The 12,402-nt window shown below is 44.4% G+C and overlaps 1 protein-coding gene across 5 annotated transcripts in view; it reads right to left on the reverse strand.

The window, feature by feature from the left end:
* MTUS1 (microtubule associated scaffold protein 1) overlaps positions 1 to 12,402 on the reverse strand; it is a 104,436-nt gene that overhangs the window by 14,232 nt on the left and 77,802 nt on the right. For all 5 annotated transcript variants that reach the window (XM_065899784.1, XM_065899783.1, XM_065899785.1 and 2 more), the window contains one exon: positions 12,147 to 12,213. In XM_065899784.1, coding sequence (XP_065755856.1) covers positions 12,147 to 12,213 — 67 coding nt within the window. The remainder of the gene's footprint in view (positions 1 to 12,146; positions 12,214 to 12,402) is intronic.

The following is a 12,402-nucleotide window of genomic DNA, read 5'->3' on the forward strand; positions in this document are numbered from 1 at the left end:
TGCCTGCAGAAAAATTGATGGATTATCATTTTTGTGCCCATATTGGGAAAATGCAGAAGCCCTCTCCAGCAATCTATTAATTAAAATGAGAAACAGAGTTTTCAGAATTAAGAAGCGAAAGAAAGAAACCAACTCATTTACAAGATCAGCCCTGGGCTTCCCTGGTGGCGCAGTGGTTGAGAGTCCTCCTGCCGATGCAGGGGACACGGGTTCGTGCCCCGGTCCGGGAAGATCCCGCGTGCCGCGGGGCGGCTGGGCCCGTAAGCCATGGCCGCTGAGCCTGCGCGTCCGGAGCCTGCGCTCTGCAGCGGGAGAGGCCACAACGGTGAGAGGCCCGTGTACCACACACACACAAAAAAAGATCAGCCCTAAAACATAAGGCCACATTACAAGCTGGAAGTTGACATTTCAACCTGAGATGAACCAGGCCTTAGAAGAATTCGAGGCCAAGGACAGAACAGGAAAAACAGAGAGACACTCCTCTGACAGTTTAAAACATGGATAACTAAGCAAGGAAAAAATATTTCACAAGTGGTGAAATGCTTGAAATTTTTCATTTTCGATTATTTGGATGACATCTACAGAAGGTCCAATGCCTGAATCAAATATAACCTTGAGAAGGGAACTGGCTTCGTCCTGGGTCCTTTAGGAGTTTTCCCCAGGAGTGAAGTACAGCCATTACCTCATTGGTTCTGGTGGCCTTTCCTAAGAGGAAGGGTCAGATTTTTATTATTTCCATCTCATGGAGACCAATTTCCCTTTGGTGACTGATAAATGTACTGTTTACAGTGAAAAACATTATACAACCACGGCCCTAAATTGTTAGTATTCTTTTGAAATGATACACGGCTTTCTTAATTTTTATATCTGAGTCGCAGTTTTCGTCATGAGATAACTAGAAATACTTTAATTCTCAGGAACATAAATAAATGTCTTAACAGAATAGAGCTAAACACTTAGGTTCAAGTCTCAGCCACACCACTTACCTGCTATGTGATTTGAGCAAATGACTTAAGCTTTCTAAGCCTGAACTTCCTTACTTTTAAAGTGGCGCTAATATTAGTGCCTTCCACTGCAGGATTAAATATATGTGAAGCGCTTGGCCGGTGCCTGACCAGAGTTAAGTATGCAACAAATGTTACTGTTATTATTGCTAGCTTTGCCAAAGTCCACTGATTCAAATGTGTCTGAAGAGTCCTCAAAGACATGCTTGGCGGGGAGGGGTGTCCGTGACACAGTGTGACAGTTACAAAGATGCACTGCTCGTCTAGTATTCAGAGAAGGCAAACACACACACACACACACACACACACACACACACACACACACACGAGGACAGGGTACACATCCACCCCAAAGCTTCACTTTCTAATACTACTGTTCTTGGCGTTATATGCAATAGAATTTCTCCAACTTTTAGGTAATTTGATCTAAATTAGACATAAAATATGGGAGAGAAAAAAGAAAACGAAAACTAGGGAGGTAAGGTCCCTCAGAAGCTCATGCAAAGTTTCACGATGCCATACAAGAGTTCGTGACCGAAAGAAGAGACAAACAGGAAAGCAAGATGACTTCATTCCCCAGCTGTACACCCACACTCTCCCTAGACGCTTCCAGCAGGCCTGCTGTGAGTGCCAGCCCTTCCTTGAGCACGGTTCCCTTCTCCGCACCATCCAGGAGGGCAATGAGGTGGGTGTCTGGTCCAGCCTCTCCTGCCTCCTCTGGGTCTCCCTCAGTCTCTCTCTCTGGCCACCTCGCCTGCTTTTATTTCTGGGCACCCCTCCACTCCTTTCTTTAACAGCACACACTTCTCAGGGCAGGCATGCTTTTTTAAAAAAAACAACTTATAATTGTGGAATAATTTTATTAGATTGATAGAAAAGGTACAAAGAGACAGTACCAAGAGCTCCCGTATACCCTTCACCTAGGTTCCCCAGATGTTACCATCTTATGTAAAGCCAGGACATTTGTCAATACGAAGGTTTTAACATTGAAGCAATACTATTAGCTCTACTACAGACTTTATTCCAATTTCACCAGTTTTTCTACTAATGTCCCCCCCCGCTTTTTTAAGAATCAACTTTTTTAGAATAATTTTAGATTTTCATAAAACTCATAAGGATAGAATAGTTCCCGGATACCTCTCTCCCAGTTTCCCCTAATGCTGATATCATATATTATGACAGGACATTTGTCGAAACTAAGAAATAATTTTACTGGCACATTACTATTAACTAAACTCCAAGCTTTGTCCTTGCTTTCTGTTCTAGGCTCCAACCCAAGACAGCGACCTGCATTTACTCATCACATCTCTCTCATCTTCTCTAATCTGTGAATGTGTCTTTCCTTGCTTTTCATCATCTTGGCAATGTTGAAGCCAGGCATTTTACAGAATGTCCCTCAATTTGGGTTTGTCTGACATTTTCTCTGCATACTCTTCTGACCCAGGAATTCCACTATTAAGAATATATGTGTGGGACATACTCCCACACATACAAAATGAGGGACATACGAAGCTATTCACTAGAGCATTTTTTGTAAGAGCAAAACATTACAAACAACCGAATGTCCACCGTGAAGAAACTGGTTAAATTAATTATGGTATACCTATATAATGGAATCGTTTCCAAAAAGTAATTTTACAGCTGTTTAAAAACATATTGAGGAAGTTCTCTGTGTGCTGATCTTTAAGAAATGCTAAGCAGAAAGCAAGGTGCAGAACAGCATGTATAATGCTCTGCCACCTGTGTATAAAAGGAAGGGGAAACAAATACCTACCTTACTTCTCCTGTACCCCAGCCCCAGAACCATAAATGGCGACATAACCTTCTATCATAGCAGCACGATTGTTTCATGGTATTATTCTCTGAAGGGAAATCTGCTCGTGACACACTTCCAGGGCAAGTGACCGTGTTGGTTACTCTCTTAAACTGGGGTCTAATCTGCTTCAAACTGGAGATAATATACCTGAACAAAGCAACCAAGAAGCCCTTTTTAAAAAGTAAAATGCTACTTTGTGGAGAGGCTGGTGCCCAAAGAACAACAGAAGGGCAGGGACCTAGACTATCAACAACAAGCATTTCCAACTCTGCAGATCAGTTTCCTGATACGCCAGGTAGGACTAAATATCACCTGCTCTGCTAACCTTACAGTTTGGTGAGGATAAAGTGAAAGAGTGCTCTATTTTGTAGAGTGAGTCTTCACAGACCGTCTGTGGCATGATCATCTACTCATAAAAGCCCCAGGTTTTGCTCCCCAAAGGTACTGCTTTTTCACAAGACCAAGAAATTTGGCAGACATGTGAGAGAGACAAAGGTCTCTTTCTGAATTTCGAAATTAGCTACAAATAGCTTTCAGATTGCTCTTGGGCATTATATGAATTGACGAGAACTGATTTCAAAAGCCTTCCACTAATCACATCTTACTGGGAATTTACTTTCACAAACCTCCCGCAACGTCAAATCCATCCTCCCATAAATAATACCACCTTCCCTTTAAAGCTCAGTTCATACTTTACAAAGTGCTCTCATATTTATTATTCCATGTAATAGAACATAGTCATGTCTTGAGTTAATAACATAGGTATTATCTTAAATCTCACTTTACTAGACTGTAGGGGGAACGGACGTGGCAGAACCGGGTCTAGAACTCAGTCCGCTCAGCCCTTCTCAGTGCAGGTTCTATAGCACGGAACACGGAACAACCTGACCCAAGTGGCTGTTTTCTCAACTTGAGATGCATTAAGAGAGAAGTTCACGCATTCATACAATGGACACCTCAGAATAACAGGGCTTAATTATCTTGTGTAAGCTAGAGAGACTGCAAAGTAAGGCAGGTAAAAAAGCGATCTTTTTTCTCCCTACACTGATTAGTCCTGATGAAATCTCATTCACATGCGGGATGGCGGTCTGGCCCAGTCACAGATCTTAGTACAGAGGTGCCAGCCGGACCTCCACAGAGCCCCGGGCTCTCCCCGCCAATAGAAGTCTGCAAAGGCTTTGCTGTTTTTCAGCTTAGTCACTGGCCAACAACATGCTGCAAAACAGATGCTCTCATAGTCACGACAGCAAACGTTCCACGGACCAATCAAAACACTTAGGCTGGAAAGTGGATCTGAGTCAAAAGCCTGGCTGAATAACCGGCATAAATGTTCTAAGCTTCAGGCCTGAGGAAAGTGAGTTAACACTTTAAGGAAATCACATTTCAATCAAGAGAATAAATTTAATATTAATGAACAGGTGAGTCTGATACTATCCTGTGTCTCCTCCCTGATGATTCATGTTTAGGGGGCAAGGTTCAAAAGGGCAGGTCAAAGTTACCGGTAGGCAGAGACTTCCCTGGTGGTGCAGTGGATAAGACTCCGCACTCCCAACGTAGGGGGCCCCGGTTTGATCCATCCAGGAACTAGATCCCACATGCATGCCGCAAGAGTTTGCATGCCACAACTAAGGAGCCGGCGAGCTGCAACTAAGGAGCCGGTGAGCCACAACTAAGGAGCCCTAGAGCCACAACTAAGACCTGATGCAACCAAATTAATTAATTAATTTAAAAAAGCCACCTAGGGCTTCCCTGGTGGCGCAGTGGTTGAGAGTCCGCCTGCCGATGCAGGGGACCCAGGTTCATTCCCCGGTCTGGGAAGATCCCACATACCGTGGAGCGGCTGGGCCCGTGAGCCATGGCCGCTGGGCCTGCGCGTCCGGAGCCTGTGCTCCTCAACGGGAGAGGCCACATCAGTGAGAGGCCCGCGTACCACAAAAAAAAAAAAAAAAAAAAAAAAAAAGCCACCTAGAATTAAAACAAAACAAAACAAACAACAAAAAAACCCCAAAGTTACTGGTATGCATATGATTTGGAAGCCTATGTACAAGAATGGATTCAGTTCAGTTAGAGCTATTTGGTATTATTCTCTTACTCTGCTCACTTAAGTCTTACATACATATATTTTTTACATTAAGTGAATAACATTCTGGACAGCTAGTGTGCTGTCAAAGTGTGGCCCAGGGAGCACCTGCATCAGTCACCTGGATGATCATTACAAGTGGACTCCTCCATCCCAAGCCACCCGAGTCAGAACCGGGAATCTGCAGTTTTAATCTGGCCTATTTTATTACACAGTGAAGTTTGAGAACCACCGACAGATTATATTAAATCAGGAAATACTGAACATATCAAAACTGGACAAGGACAAGTGAGGGAAAAGACCAGGACAAGGAAGAAGACTCAACAGGCTTTCAGAATAGACATGCTTGGGCTTCCCCGGTGGCGCAGTGGTTGAGAGTCCGCCTGCCGATGCAGGGGACCCAGGTTCGTGCCCCGGTCAGGGAGGATCCCACATGCTGCGGACCGGCTGCGCCCATGAGCCATGGCCGCTGAGCCTGCGCGTCCGGAGCAAAAAGAACAGACACGCTTGGTAATGTGGTGCATCTGTACAGGTGAAAGAACCTAACCTTTCACTTATAGAGACAGCCAGCCAAAGTCTAAATTTAGAAGAGACAGACAAGGATAGAAAAAGAACAAGCCAAGTTTAAGACGGAATCAACTCCCTCTTCAATCGACTCAGTGAGATAAAGAATTGTTTTGGCATACGGTTGGTTTTCATTACATATTAATAGATTTTTCATTAAAGCCCACTTCAAAAATCACTTCTGGAATTCTGCAACTCAAAAGTGGCTTAACTGTAAAGAGTTTTAAAATTACTCTAAATATACAACCTTGTTACACCATAACTGTACACAAAACTAGTGAAAGAATGAACACGTTCCATAAAGGTGTGAAGGGAGGTTAGTTCACAGACACAGTCAAGTGTTGATCAGACAATGTGTACACTGCTTTAGGCAGAGCCAAGTCACTTTTTCCTAGTACATCATAACAAGATATTTTAATCTAATACTTCTTGACTTGAATAAAAAGATCCCAAAAGTAGTTATCAATGCAAACTAGTGTTTATATCAAATGATTTCCCCATCTTTGCAACAGTTTCACCATGGTTTCTTTCTTTGTAATTAACGGGAGTTTGGTGGTCTAGCCATCCTAGGTTTTTATCCAGGTGCTTTGCTTTTCTGGCCTATTGACCTTAAGAAAGTTACATAACGTTTAAGCCTCAATTCTTCCCTCCGTCCCTCCCTCACTTCCTACACAATGCAAACCAGTAGACTTAGAGATGAACACTGATGTTAGGAAAAAGTAAGCACTCAATAAATGTTGCTGCCATACCCATCATCCTTACATACAGAGGGCAAAATCGACTAGTCTTCTGAACCATTATTATGGGAATTCCAGGAATTTTTAGTGAATAAAGGGTTAAAATCTCATTTGTATCATGACATAGGAACAATCAGGACAAATGTATAAAAAGATGTGAGTTAGCTATTAATTCTGACGGCTAGAAAATAATTGTGAAATACAAACTACCTTTTTCTTCATTAATTTAGATGAAAAAATGTGATTCCAATGATTAAGATCAATACAAAAATACAGTAGGAACCCTAAAAGATCATAATTATGGCGCTCCATTACACCAACATGACCATAAGATCAGAATGACACATTTATTCCATATCTCAGAGGTAACATGTTTGCTGTGGATTATGTAGAACATTAAATTGAACTGTAATTTATTTTGAGGGCTGACATTTTCAAAGTGACCGGATTAACAGGGAATGTCAGGCATAACGGAAAATGTCTTCAAGAGAACTATAGCTCATCTTACTTTATTACTTAGCTTTAACAGTTTATAGGAAAATATCTGTGTACAGAAACCATCAAGTATAAGCATATTATAAGGATAAAACCAACTTTCCCTAGCTACCATCCTCAGCAGTAAAATCATTCATTCATTCTCTGAAGTACTAAGCATCAGAAGTGCTAGCTGCCAGGCCCAAGGTACTAGCTGGTAGAGCTACAAAGATGCAGGACGTACTGGCCTAGCCCTTGAAGTGCTCAGAGCTCTGCACTGTGAAAAGAGGTCTATAAACAAATACCATAGGAGCAAGGTACTTGAAGGGTATAGTAGAAGGTACAGTTCACTTGTCTGAAGGATTCGGGTGGAACTGAATTGACGACAAGGTATTTTTAGCTAAGACTTTAAAAATAAGCAATGAGAAGGAGGAGGAGTTTGACAGGCAAAAATAGAAAGATAGTGGGAAGAGGAGAGAGCCTTTCAAACAGAGAGGAGGCACAAACGAGGCATGAATGAGCCTCTCTGCCTGGGACCTTGGGAGGGAAAAGGAGGTGTGCAGAGAGGAGAACGAGGGTCAGACACCATGAAGCTACACCGGAAGGTTACAGACACATCATACACGGTGACTTTAGTATGCTTGGACTTCTTCCCAAAGCCAAAATGGAGTCACTTATGTCTGTTAAAGATGTCCAATAGAGGACACACATGAGATTTATTACAAGTATAGTCCTGGTAGCACTTGGAGAAGAGAGAAGCAGGCCTGGGGGCCAGGTGACCACTGGGATATACTGCAGGTGAGAAATTACAGGACTTAAATTAGGACAGAAGCAGCCAGAATGCTGAAGAGAGATGGATCTGGGCGACATTTAGAACACAGCCTGGTATCATGTGCAGGGTGGAGGAAGAGGGTTATGACCTTAGTTGGCAGCCTGGGTGGTAAGTGAATAATAATCCAGGGCAGAAGGTGATGAACAGACTTTGAGGCATAGGTCTGAATGAGGAGACACTGCAGAGTATTCCCAGAAGCAAGGGGCTGGGTAGTCAGGAAGGTCTGATTACGCTGGATTGGCTCATCTAGAGGCAGCTCTTCACTGGGAAAAAAGTATTTACAGCTTGGGGAAGGAGGGGACTAGAAAAATAAATCTGTGAGTCATCACCCTATAGGTTGTAGTTGAAACCATGGGAATGGGTAAGAAAAACAGCCGACGATGAAAGCCTTACGATGACGTTATTGAAGGGGTAAGTGAAATTATGCTACATCCACTCAAAAGGCATCACCGTGATCATTAACCACGAGCGTATGAAGACCAAGAGGCAAAATGGGAAAGTGCTCGACATAAGTTTAAACATCAGAGTATCTACGATAACATGGAAGGATCTCAAAAACATTAGGTGTGAAAGAAGCCAGACACAAAGAGAATTTATTGTGTGTTTCCATTTACATGAAACTCTATTGCAGAATGGACAAAACGAACCTCGAGTGATAAAAGTAAGGTCAGTGTTTGCTTCTAGGGGAAGAGGGTCTACTGGAAACGTAACCTAAAGGTGTAGGTTACATGAGTGTGTATGTTTGTCAAACTGATGCAACAATAAGCATCCCGCTGCATGTAAATTATACCTTAATAATAATAATAATAAAAGAGTGCAAAGTGGTATATATTCATATAAACAAAGGAATATGCCAAAATATGGAGCTATGGGCTATTTACCCCTCACTCCACAATTTTCGTTAATTTTCACACATTGTTCTTAAATAAAAAGAAACTTTAGGGAATTCCCTGGCGGTCCAGTGGTTAGGACCCCATGCTTTCACTGCCAGGGGCCCAGGTTCGATTCCTGGTGGGGGAACTAAGATCCCACAAGCCACGTGGCGCAGCCAAAAAAAAGAGAGAAAAAAAACTTTAAAACCTAAAATGCCCATAAATATTTATCAATTACCCATGAAAATGGAAAGCACACATATATTTTTTCATAGGAAGCAGGAATGGATCTCTGCAATTAAAGAGTTTACTGTCTGGGGACTTCTCTGGTGGTGCAGTGGTTAAGAATCTGCCTGCCAATGCAGGGGACACGGGTTCGAGCCCTGGTCCGGGAAGATCCCACATGCCGCGGAGCAACTAAGCCCGTGAGCCACAACTACTGAGCCTGCACTCTAGAGCCTGTGAGCCACAACTACTGAGCCCACGTGCCACAGCTACTGAAGCCTGTGTGCCTAGAGCCCGTGCTCCACAACCAGAGAAGCCACCGCAATGAGAAGCCCGCGCACCGCAACGAAGAGTAGCCCCTGCTCGCCGCAATTAGCGAAGGCCTGTGCTCAGCAACAAGGACCCCCCCACCCCCGCAAAAAAGAGTTTACTGTCTGAAGACAATAGGAAAACACAAGATATACTATATACACAAATGCAAAATATCAAGGGCTCTCTGGAGCAAAGGCAGCCTCACGCTTTGGTTCTGAGGAGACTGTGAGGGGGTTTTCAAAGAGTTTTTTAGCAGAAGCAAATGTTATGTTGTTCCACAAAGCAGGCATGGCTCAGATGCAGATATACACAGGCTGTGCTGGAGGTAATAAGCTGGGTTAACCTGGGAGCAGGGGGCACCTGTCAGGAAACAAGTGAGGCCACAGTGGGCAAGTCAGTCAGGGGAGGAGATCATCAGAGGCAGTGAGGTCTGAAGATCAAAAGTGCAGACTTTACTTGGGTTTCAGTGCCCCTGAGCTTATGAGTTGTCCTTTATTCTTTGCAGTTCTTAGCAGTTTGGGAACCTTGCCTCAATTTTCATAGAGGAGGTAAAGAAAAACTACTCAATGGGAAAGTGACACCAACGATGCCCCATTATGTCAGAGGGGAAAGGTGGGTACTTTGATGGCATTGATGGTGGCGGCTCTCTTTTCTTGAGTTGCCTGTGATGGACCAGTCACTATGCCAGTCACTTCACATGTACTACCATCCTATTCAAACTCCAAAACAATCCAGCAAAATGCATATTAACTTCCTATCACCAGTGAGGAAACTGTGCTCAAAGAAGTCAGGTAACTTCTAACCAGGAGTGGATGGACAAAAACCCAGACGGTGGACTCCGCGCCCCAAGCGCCTCTAACATATCAGGAAGGGATCCATCACATCTCACCTTTCCATTTGTACGTGAAGAGCAAAATTAACCTGTCCTAAGGCGTTTCTAATAATATTTAGTCGAATTACTATTCCTTTCTGCACCAGAGTCTCTGCCCTCGCAGAATAGCAAATGCAGTTACTACACGTCTGTCCACTGCATGCATCTGAACAACTTCTATTTGATAGCAGTTAATACTTGGTGGTAGACGCTCTGCAACAGTTACCCCATGTAATTCTCGTGGCCACCCTTGAGGCAGACACTACCGCCGTTTTACAAAGAACGAAGTTGGGACAGGAGGCGTGTGCTCTGTCTCGCCTGCCCGAGGTCACCCAGCTACCAAAGATCTGAACCTGGACAGTATGACCACACAGTCTAACAGCTTTGTACCACTGTCTCACATTTTAAAACTGAGCTGTAAACTTTGTGGTGTGAACTTATTCCTATTGCAGCTCAATCAATCAAACCGGCAGCTTTGAGAACATTCTTCCTGGACTGTTCCATCAGAAGAAGGCTTCTCTCCCTTCCCCTCATGGAACCAAAAATCTTCCCCCAAATGCTCTACGCTGTTACGTGAACAATTCAATCTGATTCACCAGCAGTAATGCCACACTTCCTGAGAGCGTAGCCTTGGGTGACTGGATGATATGGACGGGCCAAACACTGCATCCTGACACTCCGAGAGCAGCAGTAAAGCCACACCGGGGCACCGGCTCCTTATCACAGGGAAGGTGAGAGTGGGTGCAAATGGCTACAGCTATTTCCTGTCGGGCTAAGTAACTAACGGGAGGTAATGAGTCCCTGGGTCCCATTGAGGTCACTGAATCGCGCTCTCCACTGAAAGGTGGAAAGAGGATTCCCCCATTCAAACTGACTGAATGAGAACAGTGTTCCCTTGGCACATCTGCCTCGTCTTGGGGGGAGGCTGAAACGTGAACCCCCAGCGAGGCTCCTCTCCACCTCTCCCGGGTTAGAGCGAACCCTGAAACACACACAAAAAGACCTCTCTCCTGATCTGCTAACCCTATATCCATTACATTACTTAAGGCGCAGACAAAAGCAAGTTAAGTTGGTCATCCGGGTAATCAAAAGGACACCAGTCACGTTCAGTAACCTGGCAGAGAGCCTTAAACGTCCCCGGGAGCCAGGCTGTTTCTTATCTGTGGTTTCCTTGAACTGTTTTCCTAGAACTCTCAAGTCTTTGGGGTCCTGAAGTTCCATCTGTCTCACAATTACTCTTCCCAAAAGAGTCCTTCCTAAGATCAGGAGAAAACGGTGACCAGGACGAGGTATTCGGGCGAGTCAGGAGTCTGGCATTGCCCTGCATCGGGGGGTGAAGAGAGAAGAGGAATATAGACGGAAGTCTTCGCCCCACGTTCATGGCTACTTGATCTTTGCCCGGGCATGGTAGGGGAGGGGCACTTAAGAGGGTTCAAGTCCAGCAAATTATATTGACAGTATTTCAACTCTGGTGTTGTCCAAAGAAAAACGAGCAGTTTCTCCTGGAACTAGATGAACATAATTTTCAACTCCGGCTGTGGCCTTTGCATTATTTATACACGTACCTACACACGCTTTCAGCACACACAGAAAACCGCAAAGGGCAAGGAAGGCAGCCTTTCAATGAACTGCTCCAGACCTGGCTGAAGCTACAGCAGGAAGCTGACTGTCTAGGGCCGTGGTGCCTACAGCGCATGGGGCTCCCGAGGCAGTCAGCTCGCTCTAACACGCAGGCTGAGGTAGGAAAGGCAGCACTGTCCCTGCTGCACGAACCCAGGGCTCTTCCAGGAAAGACAAGAACTAGAAGAGAGTTCGGCCTGGAAACAGCAGCCCTGGGGGGTGAGTGCCACAGGCAGGAGAGACACCTGGCTTCCTGTGGAGCTGGGTCCTTCTCACTGCCAGTCCAGCTGGAAGATTAGCACAGAGTACGCCTTCTAATGCCATACCCACTACTCACAGAGCACCCAAGGAAGTGCAATATCATTGCTGCTACTGGAGAGGGAATTTCCTCACCACTCTTTCATGTGAAAGATGGTTCCAGAAAGAAAAAAACCTGACGAAATTATCTAACTGTAATCCACACACTTACAAAAAGCATTCCGTCCCTCTCTCCAGGAAAAGAAATGTTTTGGTTATCAGAAACTCTGCTAGGCTTAGTCAGATCAGTGCCCAGAATTCCATGAACTTGAGGTCAAACTGCCAAGATTCAACAGAAACGTCGACGGTCAGTGTTTGCACAGATGCTGGAGTGAGGGGCTGACACGGCAGACACCACGCAGACAGGAAAACCAACTGGGACAATTTTCCCCTCCACCCGAAAACCTGGAAGAAGGAAAAAAAAAAAAAAAAAAGCTCTTACCTAGCTCTCCCCGGAGGTTAACAAGTTCTTGAGATAGGGTTTTGTGTTGTTTCAATGCTTCCTCCCGCTGTGGAAAACACACATCAAGTTACTCATGTTTTCAAGAGGGTCCCTTTCAGTAAAGCACACATTTGTTATCACCAGGAAAATGAGACTCAGAACTGAGAAGCCAAGATATGAATCATTTAGGCTAACAGTTTGTGTTGTTAAAAAACACAGATGTCCCTTAGTTGTTAAGGAAATGCACATTTCAAAA

The sequence above is a fragment of the Phocoena phocoena genome, chromosome 21, assembly GCF_963924675.1.
Source record: "Phocoena phocoena chromosome 21, mPhoPho1.1, whole genome shotgun sequence".
Classification (NCBI taxonomy): domain Eukaryota; kingdom Metazoa; phylum Chordata; class Mammalia; order Artiodactyla; family Phocoenidae; genus Phocoena; species Phocoena phocoena.